At 37.2% G+C, this 18220-nt stretch overlaps 1 protein-coding gene across 22 annotated transcripts in view; it reads left to right on the top strand.

The window, feature by feature from the left end:
- The window catches only part of TRIP12 (thyroid hormone receptor interactor 12), a 147880-nt gene that overhangs the window by 30947 nt on the left and 98713 nt on the right, over positions 1 to 18220 (top strand). For all 22 annotated transcript variants that reach the window (XM_053596386.1, XM_053596385.1, XM_053596400.1 and 19 more), the window contains exon 2: positions 4446 to 4592. In XM_053596386.1, the coding sequence (XP_053452361.1) occupies positions 4495 to 4592 (98 nt within the window). In that variant the 5' untranslated portion in view covers positions 4446 to 4494. The remainder of the gene's footprint in view (positions 1 to 4445; positions 4593 to 18220) is intronic.

Here is an 18220-nt window from a genome sequence, read left to right as displayed (position 1 = left end):
CTTTTGGCCATTTGACTAGGAAATGCTATCACATTATGATTTATTTAATTTAATTTAATTTAATTTTTTTTTGAGACAGATTCTCAGTATGTCTCCCTCAGTAGAGTGCTGTGGCATCACAGCTCACAGCAACCTCCAACTCTTGGGCTTAACCGATTCTCTTGCCTCAGCCTCCCAAGTAGCTGGGACTGTAGGCACCCACCACAACACCTGGCTATTTTGTTGTTGTAGTTGTCATTTTTGTTTAGCAGGCTTGGACTGGGTTTGAACTTGTAGGCCCTAGTGTATGGCTGGCGCCCTAACCACTATGCTATGGGCACCAAGCCTATTTTATTTATTTTTTTAAGAAACAGTGTCTTATTGTATTGCCCAGATTGGCCTTGAGCTCCTGAACTCAAGTGATGGTCTTGCCTTATACATCTGGGTAGCTGGGACTATAGGTGTGTACTGCTGTGTCCTACCCCGAAGTTACTTTTTTGCAATTGATTTTCTTGGTGTTCTAAAAGTTTTGTACTAAGTAAAGGATTGAATTTTTTATGTTTTTTTTGTTGTTGTTTTAATAGATCTCCTTTTTGCACAGGCTGGTCTCCAACTCTTGAGCTGAAGCAACCTACCCACCTTAGCCGCCCAGAGTGCTAGGATTACAGGCGTGAGCCACCACACCCCATTTGTTTTTATTTTCTGTTTGTTTTTGTTTTGACTTAAGCTCTTTTTTGTGATTTTTGTTTTAAGGAATTTGAAGAAATTTGATTTTCAAAATGTTTTCCTTGAAAGAATATTCTTAACAGATTTTAAGAATGAATTTTAAAATGTATATTAACATGTAAGTCTGTTTTTCCTATGTGGAATTTGCCTGTGAGCTAAATACTTTCTCACGTAAAATTAAATGCAATTTAACCCAGTAAGTTTGTTGCACAATTAGTGCTGGGAGCAAAGTTGTCATGAGTTTGTTTTCAACCTTGAAAATATCCATTGGCCTTTTCCTATTGAACTTAAAGTCACACTTGCCATCTATTTAATTTCAGTGCTTTAGTGCTTAATATCAAAGGTTTTATGTGAACAGTGTTGGTGATTGTATTCACCAACACAAAAATGAAGGTTAGAAAAATAGTATATTTTAGGATTTATTAGTCTGTGATAGCAGTAGATTTGGGCTTATAACCTCTGGTTTTGTCATTATATATAAATTCTTAGTAAGATGGAATCTTTGTGTTAATATTCATTCAGGTTATCAACATGACTTCTAACAGTATCGTTTTTATAATTAACAATTCCTGTGTGTGTGTGTGTGTGTGTGTTTTATAGGCATAAGTAATTGGTTGGTACAGAATATTCTGTAAGGAAAACATTCTAAAGGAAATCATTGTGTGGTGGAAACTTTTGGCCTCTGGATTCTTAACTGGAGCCAATGAGGTATTAGATTTTGTTTGAAGTTGAGGTGGTGATGTTCATTGAGGGCAATAGATCTTTTCTCACTACCAAGATTCAGGGGACTGGTTCCGCAGTAGATTCCTTGGACTTTTCTTCATTTGGGCGTATTCACAGTTTAAGGGGTTGAACTTGATCATCTCTTAGGGCCCTTGTAGCTCAGTGGTTTTGTTGATATCCAACTGAGTGGGAGATCTATATTCATCATATGTTAATCTTTTATTTACTTTCAGGGAATTAAAATTCCATTGTTTAACAGAATCTGTCCTATTTTAAAGATGAATTTACACTTTAAAAACGGGTAGTACTTTGATAAACATTTGTGTTTTACTTCCCATTCTTTCTCTTAAATCTCAAGAATTATTAAAAAATGGCATATTGGCTGATAATGGGGCTGGTTGACAAGCTCTGAGGATTTGGAGAGTATTAATATCTTGGCGACTATAGGTCAAAATAATTACTGTGATTTACATTCATTCGAATGACTTAATACCACATAATATACAGTAGGCATTTATAGCAGAGAGTGGGCAGGTGACAACTACCAACCTTGTTTAATAATAGTGTTCTTTGCTTTTTAAAGTGAGAGAAGCAGTATCATGCTATTTATTCTCTTATTTATCTGTGCAGTTTTGGTCCAAGTGATATGGCATTGAGATAATGTTTGAAGTAGAGACTTCTAAGATGACTTCTGAAAAAGATTAGCCATTTATTTAATGCTTTAATGTGGTACTCTTTATATAATACCCGCTTCTTCTTCTTTTTTTTTTTTTTATAATACCTGCTTCTTATTTTGACTAAGCTTACCAGGTGGTTATGATACTTACTTTAATTCAAAACACCATTGTGTATGTTTCTTCACAGCAAAAATTCACCTTTGAAACTATTTGGCTATAAAAGTAAGACAAGACTCCAATTGATCGGTTTTCATGGTGAAGTTTCCTCCCATATGTTAACATTTTACTTTATCACTAGTGTTCTTTTGAATAAATGTTTATAGCAGTAATAATAGTAGTTAATATGTACTGAGCCCTTGCTATGTATGATTGGCACTGTGTTAAGTAGTTTAAGTGGATATTCTCACTTAATCCTCGCAACTACTCTGTGAGGTAAGTTCTTTATCTTCATTTGATAGATTGAAGCAGAGAAAAGTGTGTGTATACATGTGTGCTTGCGCATCCACACACAGTCAGTTTTACATACGTATAGTTTGTTGTTGGAGGGATTCAAACTACGGTAGAGGCAGTTTGTGGAGCTTTACATTTGTACCTGTTGTGCTAGATAGAGCAGCCTACCTTATTGCTTATATTAGTGGGTTAAATAATCAGTCTCAACAACAACAAAGACAAGTTTTTTGTTTTTCGTTATGAGCAGAGTCTCACTATCTCGCCCTCGATAGAGTGCCGTGGCATCATAGCTTACAGCACCCTTAAACTCTTGGGCTCCAGCGATTCTCTTGTCTCAGCCTTCCAAGTAGCTGGGACTACAGGGGCCCGCCACAACACCCGGCTATTTTTAGAGAAGGGGTCTCGCTCTATCTGGGGCTGTTCTTGGATCTGTGAACTCGGGCAATCCACCTGCCTCAGTCTTCGAAGAGCTGGGTTTACAGGCGTGTGCCACTGTGCACAGCCCAACAAAGACTTTAAACTACAGACCCCCACTTTTTCTCAAAGGTTGTCAGTATTAACAGTTTGTTTTGAGTTTGTCCATCAATTTTTAACATGTAGATAATACACGAATATATATATCTTTTTTTACACAGATATTTATAAGTGGAAGTTTTGTATTTCTGCTTTCCATATCAATGCATGTAAATTTAACTTTTCTCATCTCCTTAAAGTTGACAGTACTTACATGAGTAATTTGAACTTTCCTATTAAAGTTTCTTTAGTATATTAATTGATTTGGGCACATGCAGAAGAAAGAAACAGTCATTTTCTACTGAATTGGGTCAACATGTTAACTCTGAAAAGAAAACCTACTTTTTTTGTTACAGTGCGTAACATTAGGAATTTTAGGAACATAATAAAGTCCCGTACAGTGATAAATTTAGTCGTGATTAATTTGCATTCTCTTTGGCACTACTTTCTGTAATGCCGTATGATCGTATGTCTCCCTTCCTCAGTAAACAGTAAGTAATGAAAGAATTTTACTTTGAGTTTAACTGGAGGCTTATGCAAAATGGTGAAAGATCTGGTTTGTACATATTAAAATTCTTCCTATGATGGTAATTTTGGCTTATTTATCAATAATACTGATTTTCTGAGTTATCAGCCTATTGTCTGTACAATAATTAAATTTCTTGTAGAAAGAATGTTCAAATTAGTTAAGAATTGTGTTTCGAGTTAAGTTGTTAGCACTGAATAAAAATACTTCCACAATTTCTTGTTGCTGGTAACTTTGTGAGGTAGGTAATATACTGATTTTATAGAAGAGAGAACTGAAATCTAGAGATTAAGTTGTCTAAGGACACAGCCAGCAGAATTGCTATTAAATACAAACTGGGACTATTTTCATTTGTTCTTCATACCAATACTGTGAAGGCAGCATGGCACATATTTTATAAAATGGCTGAGGAATCCAAGGTTAGAGGCTGTAAGACAAAGGTGAACTCCCTTTAATACCTGTTTTATCACAAGGTTTGAGCCATGGTGTTTTGATTTTAGATGTAATGCTTATTTATGTGCAATATTAGAAGTGTGGAAATAAAGACATATCTCTACTCCTACACTGTGTTTTCTTTGAGTTGAGAAAAAATTTCTGGCGATTCCATGAAAATCTAAGTTAATTTTATGTGCTGGGTTCTGGACCACATGCCTTGGATTTGTTATATTTCTGACATTTTGTAACACTTTAATCAATCATACTTCACAGTTTAGTAAGACAGTGCAGCATTGGTGAAAGCTGTAAGATTAAATACTTGGCATAAAGTTTCTTCATTGCCTTTAGTGCCCCTCATTTCTTTTTTGTATTGTAGTGTGTGCATCTGATATGTTTTCTCTATTCTTTTCTTCTAGTGAATGGTAGTGTCTAGAAAGGGTATGTCCCTTCAAGAGAGAGGTGCCAATGTCCAACCGGCCTAATAACAATCCAGGGGGGTCACTGCGACGTTCACAGAGGAACACTGCTGGGGCCCAACCACAAGACGACTCAATAGGAGGAAGGTATGTATTACGTGGTAATTTGCAAAGGAATTGTTACTAAGAAAATATTTTAAAACTTTATTGTGAGGACTAAAACTTGAGTGGCTCACGGTCAATGGGTAATTTTTCCTAATTTTTGAGCCAAGTAACACAGCACTAGAATCCAAAGCAAATCCTAAATCTTTCCTTAAATGTGGTAAGCTCAAAAAAATAATTCTCAGTCCCTGACATTTGCAAAAACCTAATTTCGGATTGTTAGCATGTGACATGTCATGTTTTGTTTGCCCTTTCTCTTCTTAAATATATGCTACAATACATATTTCAACCATTTGTGGTCCTTTTCCTTATGTATATCTTGACTTAATGATAACTTTATTGCAAAAGGAAGCTTCATTTATTTTAAGAACTTGAATTTTGATTTTTGGCTTTTGCCCATTTTTTCCTCATTGTATGTTTTGACAACATTAAAGATACTGACCGGATATTGATGCAGTCTGACTATGTTAGCAAATCAGTTGTCTTACCAGGTTTTTAGTGGTCTGATGTTTGTCTTTTTAGTTGCATTAGTTATAAGATGAGGTAATGTGAAGAATGAGATGAATTCACTTGAAAGGCAAATGCCAGGTCTGATTTAGTGAAGGATTGTTACTCTATGGATAAAATAAGAATTCTGCTTGCAAATCCTAGGTCTCTAATCTCAGGATAAATGTTGAGTTTGCAATAAATAATGGCTAAATTCTAACAGGATTACCTGATGGAACAATTTGAGACATAAAAATGTATGTATTATTTAGTAAACTATAAAATGTTTACAGGGGAAAGGTGTAAATACAGAAACACTAACCAATAAGACATATCATGTTTGATGCTGTACTATTTAAGTTGTTAAGCATGTGGACTCTCGGACAGATTCGTGTGTAATTTCTTAGTGTCTGGAGTGGGGGAAGATAATGGCTTATCTGAATATCATTTTGCTTTCTTGGCTTGACTCTTTTTGCTCATGATAGAATCTTAAGACCGGCAGCAACTTCGAAGACCTACTCAACAAATGCTGGACTGACTTTAGAAAACCCTATGGGGTGTGCTATCCTAGCAATTATCTAATCTCTCAAAAACCTCTTGGGCTGGGCGCAGTGGCTTACCCTTGTAATCCCAGCACTTGGGAGGCTGAGGTGGGTGGACTGCCTGAGCTCACAGGTTTGAGACCTGAGAGCGAGACCTCATCTCTAAAAAGAGCAAGGCATCGTGGTGGGTGCCTGTAGTCCCAGCTACTTGGGAGGCTGAGGTAAAACAATGGCTTGAGCCCAAGAGTTTGAGGTTGCTGTGAGCTGTGACACCATGGCACTCTACCAAGGGTGACAAAGTGAGACTCTCAAAAAAAAGAAAGAAAGAAAAAACCTCTCAATTTTTGGGACTGAGAGGATTGGGATCAATTGGAAGAGAACAATTACAAGTATATTTTCATATTCTACATGTGATGTAAGTTTTCTAAAGTTTTATTATGGCTTTTCTTTCCTAAAAACAATGAGCTTGAGCTTGTGAAAGTATAGTGACAGTGATTCAAATCATGATAATGGCAGCTACTACAACAGCATTAGTAGAAGGTTTTAAGTTAAAAAAAATTATTACACGTATTGTTTTAACTGAGACACCTAGAAACTCTGTACTATATGATCTCTATTTTATAAATGTAGAAGCTTGCTCAGCTTTATACAACTAGTGCGTTGTCAGAACTTAATTCCAGACCTCTTTTTTTTTTTCTTTTTAATCGTTATTATACCCTTTTTGTCCAAGAATCCAGACTTCTGGACTCTAAAGTCAGGGATTCTTTTATGACAAACTGTTTCTCTGCCCACACCCCTTGGTATATGTAATAAAGGATTTAGAAGAAGGGTGTAAAGTACTTATAGTAGAAGAGTATTGATTCATTCAGTTTTGAATTTAAGCAGCAGGTTTTCCTCTTAGAATTTTTTCTTTTTCTTTTTTTTTTTTTTTGTAGAGACAGTCTCACTGTACCGCCCTCGGGTAGAGTGCCATGATGTCACATGGCTCACAGCAGCCTCTAACTCTTGGGCTTACGTGATTCTCTTGCCTCAGCCTCCCAAGCAGCTGGGACTACAGGCACCCGCCACAACGCCCGGCTATTTATTTTTTTTATTTTTTGTTGCAGTTTGGCCGGGGCTGGGTTTGAATCCGCCACCCTTGGCATATGGGGCCCGCACCTTTTTGATCCACTTTATTTTCTTCCTAACCTACATTAAGCTGTCTTCTTTGTGTAGCCTGTTTCTAGTGACCACTCCTGTCTTCCCGCAATTCAAGGTCACTTTACCTTTTTTAAAAGAATGGTTTGTATTCATCTTTAAGATAACAGAAAGTAGAATCTTTGGGATATATTCAACTCTTCTGGTTGTTCCCTCTGCTATTTCTTACTTGACCTTCATCACTATCAATAATGGAACTGGGCATCTTACTCTCTTCTGTTATGTTTTTCTTCCCTATGCCTCTAATTTTTTTTTTTTTTTTTTTTTTATAGTTGATCTGTTCCTCTTTTTTCTGTTCCTTTTTTCTTCTTTAGGAAATCACTCTCTTCCACTGCTTCTCTGTGTTGCCTTGCTCTCGGATACTTCCTAGCCTTTTTCACTACCAGCACAGGTATTTGTAGGCTGCCACCTCCTTGGCAATGCTGTAACTTTTTGTTATACCATATGCTTTTTCTTGTTTCTATTGGCAGTGGTGGAACTGAGTTAAAATTTATAGCAACTTTTCTTAAGATTGCTGTAGTGATAGTTTCTTCAGCAAACTTTTTTTTTTTTTTTTGCAGTTTTTGGCCGGGCTGTGTTTGAACCTGCCACCTCTGGCATATGGGGCCGGCGCCCTACTCCGTTGAGCCGCAGGCACCGCCCTCTCAACAAACTTTTTTATTACAGAAGCAGTGTTTATTGAGAATAGAAAATTGGAAAGTTTCAGGGAAAAATCAAGGAAAATTAGATAATTTTAATACTACCACTCAGCGATACCATGGTTTATATTTTCTATGTTATCATAGTCTTTGCTATATGTCTACTCAATATAAAAATAATATGAATGATATAGCAGAGTAACCAGCTGTTATCCTTTGATGTATTTTCTGAGTTTTTTTTTTTTTTTTTTTTGAGACATGGCATCATAGCTCACAGCAGCCTCAAACTCCTGGGCTCAAGTAATCCTCTTGCCTCAACCTCCCAAGTAGCTGGGACTACAGGCACCTGCCATAACGCTCAGCTATTTTTAGAAACAGGGTCTAGCTTTTGCTTGGGCTATTCTCAAACCCATGAGCTCAAGCAATCTACCTGCCTCGGCCTCCCAGAGTGCTAGGACTATAGGCGTGAGCCCCTGTACCCAGCCTTATTTTCTGAAATTTTGTAACATTCTTCCATAAGGAAATATTAAAATGGCTTTATGATTTTCTTTGATGGAAAAGCACATGATTTAAATCTAGGCATCTAATTTTTACCGCCTACCCCCTTATTTTTGGCTACAAAAAATTCTGTTATACCTGTTCCGTTTGAAAGTGATTATGGTTTTTATCAAGTCAGATTCCTGAAAATAGGTTTATAGGATCTAAAGGTATGAATATTTTGAAGACTTTTAACAGATTGCCGAGATTGGACCAATTTATAGTCGTAGTAATACTTCACAAGAATGTTCATTTCTCTAAATTCTAGTTAGTAGAAGATACTGATCATAAGTCACTGCATGTAGGCATAAGCCATCCTCTTGCCTCAGCCTCCTGTGTAGCTGGTAGTAATGACCTACTCCACTATACTCAGCTAAGCTAGTTTTCTGGTTTTTGTAGAGACAACATCTTGCTCTGTTGCTTAAGCTGGTCTCAAAACTCCTAGCCTCAAGCGATCCTCCCCTTTGGACTGCCAGAGTGCTGGGATTAACAGGTGTGAATTATTGCATCTGGTCAATCATAACATCTTTATTTATTTAAATGAGGTAGAGTCTCATTATGTTGCCCAAGTTGGAGTACGGTGGCATCAGCTTAGCTCACAGCAACCTGAAATTCCTAGGTTCAAGCAGTCCTCTGGCCTCAGCCTCCCAAGTAGCTGGGACTACAGGTGCCAACCACAATATTCAGCTAATTTTTCTATTTTTGGTAGAAATGGGGTCTCACTTTTGCTCAGGCTGGTTTGGAACTCCTGAGCTGATGTGAGCCTCCAGTCTTTGCTTCTCAGTGTGCTAGGATTACCAGAATGAGCTATTAAAAGAAGACTTTGAGGGGTAGCTCTGGGGGAGGAGCTCAGTATTCTTTGGCTAAAGGTAGCATTTCTTTGATTACTGTAGAATTGGAAATTTTGGCACATGTTGATCATTTTAATTTATTTTATGAGTTCCGGTTTTTTTGTGGTTGTGGTTGTTGTTGGGATGGTGTCTCTTCCTGTCACCTAGGCTGGTGTGCAGTGGTGTCATAACTCACTGCAGCCTCTAACTCCTGGGCTCAAGGGATCCTTCCTCCTTAGCCATCTGAGTCACTGGCACATGCCACCATCCCTGGTTAAGATGCTTATTGCCCAGCCTACTAACATGAAAAGTATTTTTTCCTGGTTTTATTTTTATTTTCATTTTATCGAAGTTTTAAAAATTCTATAATCAACCCTATTCGTAATTCTTGGCCTTCTCAAACATAGACTTCTCTTCTCTGTTCTGTTATGGTTTCATTTTTACATTTCACTATAATCTGTGAAATTTTTGAATGATGAGCAGAGATGCTTAAATTCAGTTCCACCCTACTTTCCACTGCTATTAAAAAATTTGCCTCCAGGGCGGCACCTGTGGCTCAGTGAGTAGGGCACCAGCCCCATATGCTGAGGGTGGTAGGTTAAAACCTGGCCCCAGCCAAACTGCAACAAAAAATAGCTGGGTGTTGTGGCCGGTTCCTGTAGTCCCAGCTACTTGGGAGGCTGAGGCAAGAGAATTGCCTAAGCCCAAGAGCTGGAGGTTGCTGTGAGCTGTGACTCTACGGCCTCTACCAAAGGCGACAAAATGAGACTTTGTATCTAAAAAAAATTTAAAAACTTGCCTCCAAAAGTTTTAATAATTGTTGACTGTTCAGTATAAGCCTAATTGTGAGAAACACATTATATAGCTTTTTTTTTTTTTTTTTTGAGACAGAGCTTCAAGCTGTTCCCCTGGGTAGAGTGCTGTGGCATCACAATTCACAGCAACCTCCAACTCCTGGGCTCAAGCGATTCTTTTGCCTCAGTCTCCCAAGTAGCTGGCACTACAGGTGCCCATCACAGTGCCTGGCTATTTTTGGGTTGCAGCCGTCATTGTTTGGTGGGCCTGGGCTGGATTTGAACCTATCAGCTCAGGTGTACATGGCTGGCGCCTTAGCTGCTTGAGCCACAGACGCTGAGCCTAGCTTTCTATTTTATTTTATTTTTTTCTTTTTTTTGAGACAGAGCCTCAAGCTGTTGCCCTGGGTAGAGTGCCCTGGCATCACAGCTCATAGCAACTCCCAACTCCTGGGCTCAAGCGATTCTCATGCCTGCACTTCCCAAGTAGCTGGGACTACAGGCACTCGCCACAACGCCCGACTATTTTTTTGGTTGTAGCCGTCATTGTTGTTTGGCAGGCCCAGGATTTGGACCCGCCAGCTCAGGTGTATGTGGCTGGTGCCTTAGCCGCTTGAGCCACAGGCGCTGAGCCTTAGCTTTTTATTTTTATTAATAGTTTTCAGAGTAGAGATTATTTTAAGCCACCATTAATTATATAGAAAGAAATAGTTGGGTGTGTTCTTCCTTAAAAACCTATTTCAAGGGAATGGGACACAGGAAAACACAAAAAGAAAATAATTACTATCCAATGATAAGTCTGAGTTAACATTTTCCTTTGTGTCTGTGTTTAAAATACAATTTGTCATGTATTTACACTATATATACAGTCTAATGTCCTCAGTATCCTTACAAACATTTACCCATGTCACTGTGATCTTTTGGTAATTACTACAAATGATCACTTAATTCACTCAATTAATATATAGTATTTTCCATAATTTGTCAGTTTTTGGATAGATTCTTGCAGTGGAAAATTTTTTTGCTTATATTTTATTGCTTGCAAGAAAAAAACTTCTCTGACCCAGTAATTTCACCTCAGGAACCTGAAGTGGTCAGAGGAAGTTTTTTTTCTGATCAATTTCTTGTACGTTAATGTTTTTTTACCTTCAATTTACATTGTAATCATCAAGAAAAAGAATGCTTTTGGTCATTGTTCTATTGATGTTATCTATTGATAACATCTGTTGATGTTATTATTTTATTGGTTTCTCCAATAATAAGAGTTAAACAGGCACTCTACCGAGGGCCATAAGGTGAGACTCTGTCTCTAAAAAATAAATAAATAAATAAATAAAAAAAAGAGTTAAACATTGAAAAAAGAGATTTGAGTGAAATCTGCCTGAGAATAGTCTGTTGTAAATGTACTAGTACCTTTGCATGTTATTTGTCTCCCTTTCCACCACTATCCAGGTGAGCTCACCTATTCATTTATTCCCGTAATATTTATCTGTTTGTTATGTAAAAACTTTACTTCTAGTCTCTTGGCTTAAAGAAGTTTTAGTTGGCAAGATAGGAATTACACATTATAAGATAATTGACATACACTGGTAGGAAATGTAGCCTTCAACCTTGTAAGTCCTATACATTTATCAGGGTAATTAAAGAAAAGTTTATAGAAGGTATAGAATTTTACTGACTCTTAAAAGATTGAAATATTTTTGAAAAAGATGACATTTATGACAGTTTTGTATTTTGGTTCATTTCTTTCTCTGTAAGGGTAGAATCATTTTACATACTGTGTTGTGACTTGCCACATATAGGCACTGTTTTTTTTTTTTGTTTGTTTGTTTGTTTTTTGAGCCAGAACCTCAAGCTGTCGCCCTGGGTAGAGTGCGGTGACATCACAGCTCACAGCAACCTCCAGCTCCTGGGCTTAAGTGATTCTCTTGCCTCAGCCTCTCAAGTAGCTGAGACTACAGGCGCCAGCCACAACACCTGGCTATTTTTTGGTTGTAGTTGTCGTTGTTTGGCAGGCCCAGACTGGATTCGAACCTTCCAGCTCTGCTGTATGTGGCCCGTGCCTTAGCTGCATGAGCTACAGGTCTCAAGCCTCATAGGCACTTTTTAACATATTAATATCTGTCAAGAGCAAGCCTCATTTATTTTACTATCTGAATAATTTTCCATTATATGGATATATTAATTACTGTAACTACTCCTCTTTTGATGACAGCTGCTTTCAAGTTGTTCCTCTAGTAGATAGTACTACACCTGAACATCCTTATTAGTAGTGTATACTTGTACTAGTCTTTCTCTAAGCTAGGTTATTACAGGTAGACTTGCTGGCTTAAGGAGTATATGTTCAAATATTATTTACTCTTTTAGAAAGTTGTCTTCTATAGGACTGGTTTCATTTGCATATAATTATAAATTAAATATACTAAGATTATTGATTTTTCAGTGCCCATAGCTCAGTGGTTAGGGCACCAGCCACATACATCAGGGCTGGCAGGTTCATACCCAGCCCAGGCCTGCTAAAAGCAACAATAACTACTACAACAACAACAAAAAAAAATAGCTGAGCGTGTGGTGGGTGCCTGTAGTCGGAGTTACTTGGGAGGTTGAGGCAAGAGAATTGCTTAAGCCCAAGAGTTTGAGGTTGCTGTGAGCTGTGACGCCATGGCACTCTATCGAGGGCAACATAGTGAGATTATCTCAAAAAAGAAAAAGATTATTGATTTTCCTTTTTTCTAATATTTCCAGTTTTTGTATTTTCTAATTCTAATGTTTTCTCATTTTTTTTCCTTTTTTGTTTGTTTGTTTGTTTGTTTGTTTGAGACAGAGTCTCACTTTGTCACCCTTGGTAGAGTGCCTTGGTGGTCACAGCTCACAGCAACCTCAAACTCCCGGGCTTAGTACCAGTGGTTCTCAACCTATGGGTTGGGACCCCTTTGTAACAATGAGACTACATCACAGCATTAGGAAGGCAGAGAACCACTGGCTTAAGCGATTCAACTTGCCTCATCTAAGTTGCTGGGACAACAGGTGCCCACCACAACACCCAGCTATTTTTTAGAGGTGGGGTCTCATTCTTGTTCAGGCTGGCCTCGAACCCATGAGCTCAGGCAATCCACCCGCCTTGGCCTCCCAGAGTGCTAGGATTACAGGTGTGGGACCATGCACCTGGGCCTGTTTTCTATTTTTCTAATATTCCAAAGAAACTTGGGAAGAAGACGTACTATATTTGGATTAAGGTGCTTTCTAGTGAAATAATGAAGCTACACACACAAGACAAGCTGTAGTGCACCATCAGTTTAATTTCCTTTTTATTAAGTCCATTTTTGAAAGGAGTAATACTGCAAAAAGTCATGTAAAATATCAAACTTAATTCAGACCTGCTGTTTTCAGAAACCAAAACTTGATTTTTACTCAATTCTTAGTAAATCGAGATAATTATTATTTAAGACATCTTGCAGTTTTATTTTCGATCATACCGTTCTTTTAAAATGTTTGCCTTCTGTACACATCTGCTACATCTTCTCATTGAAATACTAATTTAAAAAATTTTCACTTTGACATGGCCTATATTCTTTTTCCAGTCTCAGAAATAGAGTACTTGTGATATAGCTATTACAGATTGTTTAAATATTAGTTTGCATTCTTATTTGTATCTTTATGATACTTTGTTTCCCTAAAGTCTTCTTAGTGAAGCATAGCCACTGGGCTGGTGGTGTTCTCTGCGTTCTCCTAATTAACTGGTATGGATGCCTTCCTTTTATGTTCTTTTTCCTTCTTTTCCTTTTTATCCTTTCCCTCGCTCGGTCAGATGGAGGTTCAAGCTTATTGGGAGAAGGAGAATGTTATGGGGAGACATGGTTTGATGTGAAAATGACTTCAATATGTTGAATTTGAACCACTTTAAAAAAGATTTATACTAGAATTGGCCAGGTAACTCATGCTTGCTCTTTTCAGTAATAGTAAATATTATTGCTATGATTAGGCAGCCTGGAGTTTTAGCTCCAAAACCATGTGTGGACATACTCTTTCATTTTTAATGCTGCTTTGGTAAAGTGTAGAAGACTGGTGTCCCATCATGATTTAGGGCCAGATTTTTGGTGTTGTATTAAACATTGTATTAAACACCGGATTTTTGGTGTTGTATGAAACATTGGTATGATTGCCTTGATCTAAGGAAGAACAGAGGCTACTTTTCTCTAGTTGGAAGTTATAAACACTTAATTCTTTTCTTTTTTTTTTTTTTTTTTTTTTGGTGTGGAGACAGATTCTCACTTTATTACACTTTATGGAGTGCCATGGCATTACACAGCTCACAGCAACCTTGAATTCCTGGGCTTAGGCAATTCTCTTGCCTCAACCTCCCGAGTAGCTGGGACTACAGGCACTTACCAGGACGCCTGGCTATTTTTTTTGTTGCAGTTTGGGTGGTGCTGGGTTTGAACCCACCACTCTCGGTATATGGGGCTGGCGCCCTACCCACTGAGCCACAGGCGCCACCCTAAACACTTGATTCTTTATAGTACCCATGTTAAATTCTTTCTTGAGCCTACAGAATAAGAGTTTATGTGTTTTAATTTTCTGAGTTATATATTTTTTTGTTTTAAACAATAAATGTATAATTGAGTCTAAAAAAATCACATTAACGTATTAGAAACCTTTAAGATGTTGTCAGCTACCATGGATTTTTATCTTTTACTGAGGATTTCATTTTTTTCATGTTCCAAGCCATTTTTACAAGTGCTTCCTCAATTTCAGAATGTCTTCCTAGAAGGGTTCAGTTTGACTAAAAATCATGAATATATGCAAATGCTTCTTAACACTGTCTGAATAGCAAGCTTTAGTATTACATTCAGAAGGCTATTTTCTTGTAATACAGTAAGAAAAGAAAGTAACGCTTTCCTTTTTAGAAGATTAAAAGTGGTGCTTTCTTACCTTTTTCTCATATACCATCTCTAAAGCCTTAAGCCATTTATTTTGATCCCATGTACAACTAGGGACCAAAATATCAGCATGGGTAAGAAAAATTTAATACAGTAGAACCTCTTTAAGCTGACCACCAAAGGGACTGTAAACTGATCAACATAGGGTGATGACCATCATAAGAAACTAGCCCTACTGTACTGATGCATGTGATGTCAGATTTATGAAAATTAGGTCAGTTTAAAGAGGTGGACAGTGTTGGGAGATGGTTAACTGAGGTTCTTCTATAGTTGTAGGCCTTTTACTTTGATCACTGAGTCTGTTGATAACAGCTTTGGGTTGCAGAGTAGGGAGTTGAATAGCTGTGCTCAGTCTCACTTTCCTACTTTGGGTTTATGTGTGGCAGGCCTCATTTTCTGCATCCTTGGAATGGGAATGTTATCTGCCTTGGCTGTCATTTACAGATTAAGTTAGACAATAGATTTAATACAAGCTTATAGATAATATAATTAATGAGCTTATATAATACAAGCTTATCACATAATCAGCACCTTAAAAATACTTAATGAGCGGGCATGTTACATTTTTACTCAGGTATTTATAACAGCCAATGTAGTTCATGAGGTACTCCATACTGAATCACTCATCTATGACTATTACATTTTGTTTATATCAGTGTTTTTACCCCTACCTCTCCCTAGCTACTTTGTGAAATGTAGAAGCAAAAAAAAAGTTAACCTGTACGGTTGGTTCACTTTGGGGGTCTATATTTTCCTGAAGTTATGATACCATTCAGTCCCTCAGCCACTGAACATTTTTTTCCCCACAATAAAATAAGTATGGTAAATTATTCACCCATACTCAGTATACTCATGTGGTTGAACACATAAATCTGTTCCTTTTGCCTCACTGCATACTCTTTTCCTCAGCTTTTCATCCTTTTAGGCCAGGTTTAAATGCCATATGTCTATAACTTTGTATTCTATTGCTAGAAGTAAAATTCCTTTGTTGGCAACTTTCGGAGCACCTGGTAGATCACTTTGTTTTATGAGACTTTGACCTCTGAGTACAGGGAGCATACTGTATGTTATCTGAATTTGTATGCCTTGTTGTGGCTTGGATATGTTTGATATATGATAAACTTAACATCTGTTGAAATGATTAGCACAGAAGTTCTCAACTTCATGAGATCCAGTGCCCACTATGTATGATGTATATAATACCATGTAAATATCCTTATTTTTATGCCTCATTCGTATCTTGAAATAAATAAAGTGCCTGCTTACACATGGTTTAGAAATATCAATGTGATGTATTAGCATTTTACAAAGATAAAAAGAAACAAAAGGAAAACAATTGCTAACAAAATAAGATCCTGGTAGATAAATCCTTGTGTATAGTAACACAAGATGATAGAGTACGCAGATACTTTGATCTCTATTTGAGTTCAGTGACTATGACAGCTATTATAGACTTAGATGCCCTAAGTGGTATTTTCATCATAGATTTTAAAAATAGTGCATGACTCTTGGACTCTTGGTAAAACTGCAAAAAAAACCAAATACCGTATAATCATTTATTTATTTACATGCATTCCTAAAAAATTTAACCTATATGAGCCATGCAAAACAAATCTAAACAGAAATTACAGGTATGCTTTTCACCTTATGTCACTGTGACATTTTTAGGTTTTTTCATAAGGTCTTCAAATACTACCAAGGCTATATGAAATACATGGGTTATGGGACAGTTCTTCATTGTGTGTGGTAGTTCTCTCTATTGCCTATCTTCTGCCTTCTAGTCCACATCTACCAGTAGCACTGCTGTTCTCTACCATATATTTCCAAAATGCTCCATAGAGGCAGTGCTACTGGTCTGGAGAAACGTTGCTTTACTCTTTTTTTTTTTTCTTTTGAGACAGGTTCTTGTTTTGTCATCAGGGCTACAGTGCATTGGTTTAATCATAGCTCACCGCAGCCTCAGACCCCAAGGCTCAAACGATCCTCCTACCTCAGCCTCCTGAGGTAGTTAGGACTGCTTGGCCTATGGGCTAGCGGTTCACCATTACTAAACATGGGAAAATTGACTTGACCAAGACTAGTCAAGCTTCTGTTTTGTGATCACAAAACATCACACACCCCCATTATACTAAGAATTAAATATAAGTCAGTACATTTTACAGGTAATGTTAGTGAGGTTTTTATTTGAAGTAGTTTAAAATGGGCAGTCTACCTTGATTATTGAAAAATCACTGGCTTTTTTAAAATATGCATTTTATAGCATTTTAAAATTTTAAAAAATTTTTTCACCAAGACAAAAGCACTAGCATAAAAAAATTAATTTTTAGAAGACAAAACTATGTTATTGTGTGTATAAAATATAAAAGCATAAAAATGTGTCTGTGTACGTTTACACTGATATGGAGATGTGATTTTATAAAATGTTTATAAAATATTGTATTGTCTATGTGTTAGCCACATCTTTGTAAAAATTTGTAATGACTTTTGTAAATGTACGTTTTGCTACCATTTCCCATTTTCTCTACGTATGGCAACTTTACGGGTGACCTTTCGGACACTCTCTATATGAAACTGTTACCAAAAATTTGCACATCTTGCAGAAATCATTTAAATAAATCATTTAGTGAAGGAAATAGTCCGGTGTTTTCTGGAACATTTGTACTGTGAAAAACACTCTCAGGAAGCTGAAAGCTGTTTACTGTTATGCTTATAAAGAAAGAGGGTGCAAAAAGGAAAGTCTAACTGAGAATTGTGTTTTTAATACTGCTCAAGTGTCTTTTTTTTTTTTTTATTTTTTTTTTTTGGAGACAGATTCTCACTATCTCACCCTGGGTAGAATGCCCTGGTATCACAGCTCAAAGCAGCCTCAAACTCTTGGGCTTAAGCAATTCTCCTGCCTCAGCCTCTCAAGTAGCTGGAACTACAGGCGCCCACCACAACACCTGGCTATTTTTTTTGTAGGTGTCATTGTTGTTTAGCTGGCCTGGGCTAGATTCGATTTTGCCAGCTCCAGTGTATGTGGCTGGCGCCCTAGCTACTGAGCTGTAGGCACCAAGCCTTTAAAGTGTCTTTAAAATATGAAAACTTAAGGGAGGAAATATAAAAATAAATGACTCCAAAGGGTGTACTTATTGATTATTAGTGCAAATGTTACTAGAGATTTAATCTTTTTAAAGTTGATGTTTTTGTTAGGATTCTCATTACAAAATAACACAAGTTTGAGTGCTGTGCTCAATCTTATTTTTACCCATTCATTAGTCCTGTTATTTTTGGTGGGTGCTTTTGCAGAAACACGAGGGATTTTGGTACTTTTTTCTTTCTGTTTGTTTTGTATTTTTCAGAAACAACCATATGTCGTAGGAGCTCCTGAACACATACACAGTCTTTGTGCTATAATTTACTGAATAGGCTTCTTCTAGTGCTACTTAAGAGTTTATCATGAATTTTTACTATGCTATTCTACACATTTGACTTATAGTGGGTATAAATCTTACTAAATCTCAAAAGAGATTATGCTTTCTAATAAAATTTAAGAGCCAGATGTGGTGACACATGCCTGTAATTCTAACACTGTGGGAGGCTGAGATGGGTGGATTACCTGAGCTCATGGGTTCGAGACCAGCCTGAGCAAGAGGGAGATCCTGTCTCT

Source organism: Nycticebus coucang, chromosome 7 (genome assembly GCF_027406575.1).
Source record: "Nycticebus coucang isolate mNycCou1 chromosome 7, mNycCou1.pri, whole genome shotgun sequence".
Lineage (NCBI taxonomy): Eukaryota > Metazoa > Chordata > Mammalia > Primates > Lorisidae > Nycticebus > Nycticebus coucang.
This window is presented reverse-complemented; position numbering and strand designations above follow the sequence as displayed.